General features: G+C 35.5%; 1 protein-coding gene across 1 annotated transcript in view; it reads left to right on the top strand.

The window, feature by feature from the left end:
- mtor (mechanistic target of rapamycin (serine/threonine kinase)) overlaps positions 1 to 1,671 on the top strand; it is a 122,879-nt gene that overhangs the window by 92,006 nt on the left and 29,202 nt on the right. The window contains exon 36 of the mRNA XM_015377824.1: positions 788 to 903. Coding sequence (XP_015233310.1) covers positions 788 to 903 — 116 coding nt within the window. The remainder of the gene's footprint in view (positions 1 to 787; positions 904 to 1,671) is intronic.

Below are 1,671 nucleotides of genomic sequence, written 5' to 3'. Positions count from 1 at the left end.
CTGCTAGCTCGAGTGAGGCTTCACTTTTTCACTTTTCACAAAAAAGTTTGCGCTTTTGAGAAAATTTTGTTCTCAAGTTTAAACTGTGCGATTTACAAGTTTGCACTTTGTGTTTAATGTGACAGGAAAAAAATAAAATACATGAGTATTTTGAAACAGTTGAACCACTTTCATTGAAAAAAACAGATCGAAGTGAAATTAATCGATTTAGAACTGTATGAATCAAAATTGAATCGATTCAGGACTTTGGCGAAAAATACCCAGCCCTATTAGCGCCACTTCACAACACATGTCATCTCAAGGCACTTTACAGTTCACCAGATCATGCAGTCAAATTGATTCAAAGTTTCTTATCTAAGGAAAAACAACTGATTGCATCGACTCATTGACTCAAAGGCAATCCCTCAAACTAAGCATGCTTGTAGTGACAGTGAAGAGGAAAAACTCCCTTTTAACGCATGGAAACATTCTGCAGAACCAGACTCAGTGTGAGGAGCTATCTGCTGAGGTCGACTGGGGTTCAAGGAGGAAGAAGCAAACATACAAAAGGCAATTGTAAAAGAAGAAATCCAGTCAGTCACAGTCAGAGAAACAGGACCACACTGAAAAACAGGCTGATTTCCAACATCTATAAACAAAGGTGTTGATAGCAGCAGCACAGCTGCTCTATAAAACAATATATGTATTAAATGTGTGTTAAAATTGTTGTAACGGTTCAAAATAAAATGGCAAACAGCCTTATGACAGTGACAGCAGTTATAGTGCTAACTCTGTTGTTCCCCAACAGATTGATGCCTTCCAACACATGCAGCATTTCGTCCAGGGGGTACAACAGCAGGCCCAACATGCCATTGCAGCAGAAGACCATCAGAGGAAGCAGGAGCTCCACAAGCTGATGGCCAGGTCTGTCCATGAGTAGAAACACAGCAGTAACAGCCGTAGTTTAATTTGACTCGTAACATTTTCAACAATAACTCTGATTATAAAAATATTTCAGTCACCTTCTCCTGATTATTATAACATCTGAATATGGACTCCATTTGTGTTCCACTCTTTTCTTTGTAATAGTTAGAGCCCAAAGTGAGTCCACATACTCTTTATTCTTCACGAGCTTTTCCTCCATAGTATGTTTCCTTCTCTTCCATTCAAGAGTTAACGGTACAAATTAGTTCATTTGTGACTTGTGTTGGAAACAGGAAGACAAACAAGTATTTCAGTTTATTTTTATTTGAGACAATAAATGAGACGGGTAAGGTTCTGTCAGATGAGTTTTTACATTACCGTATTTATTTTACAATATTTCTAAATAAAGTGTTTGAGTAAAGGTTTCACTCCACATGCAACAGAGGTGAAATTGAGAAATATATTGTATTTCATAGGGTCATTAAACAGCCGAAGTGAAAAGCCTTCATGTTTCATTCGTTTTAGAGCTAAAAGCTATTTTATGGGATATACAGTAAAAAAAGGATCTAGAAAAAAGGAAAAAAAAAAAACCTAAATTAAGTGTATTTACCCTTAATTTAAGTAGGTAAATTATATATTTTGTCAGTGAAATTAGTATTTTTACTCTTAAAATAAGATAATTAGATAATATGCACTTGAAATAGGACAATGCAATGTTTTTTTCTTATTCTAAGTGTAAATTGTCTTTTTCCATTGGCTAAATGTCTC

This window comes from Cyprinodon variegatus, unplaced genomic scaffold, assembly GCF_000732505.1.
Source record: "Cyprinodon variegatus isolate N-32 unplaced genomic scaffold, C_variegatus-1.0 Scaffold159, whole genome shotgun sequence".
Classification (NCBI taxonomy): Eukaryota; Metazoa; Chordata; class Actinopteri; order Cyprinodontiformes; family Cyprinodontidae; genus Cyprinodon; species Cyprinodon variegatus.
This window is presented reverse-complemented; position numbering and strand designations above follow the sequence as displayed.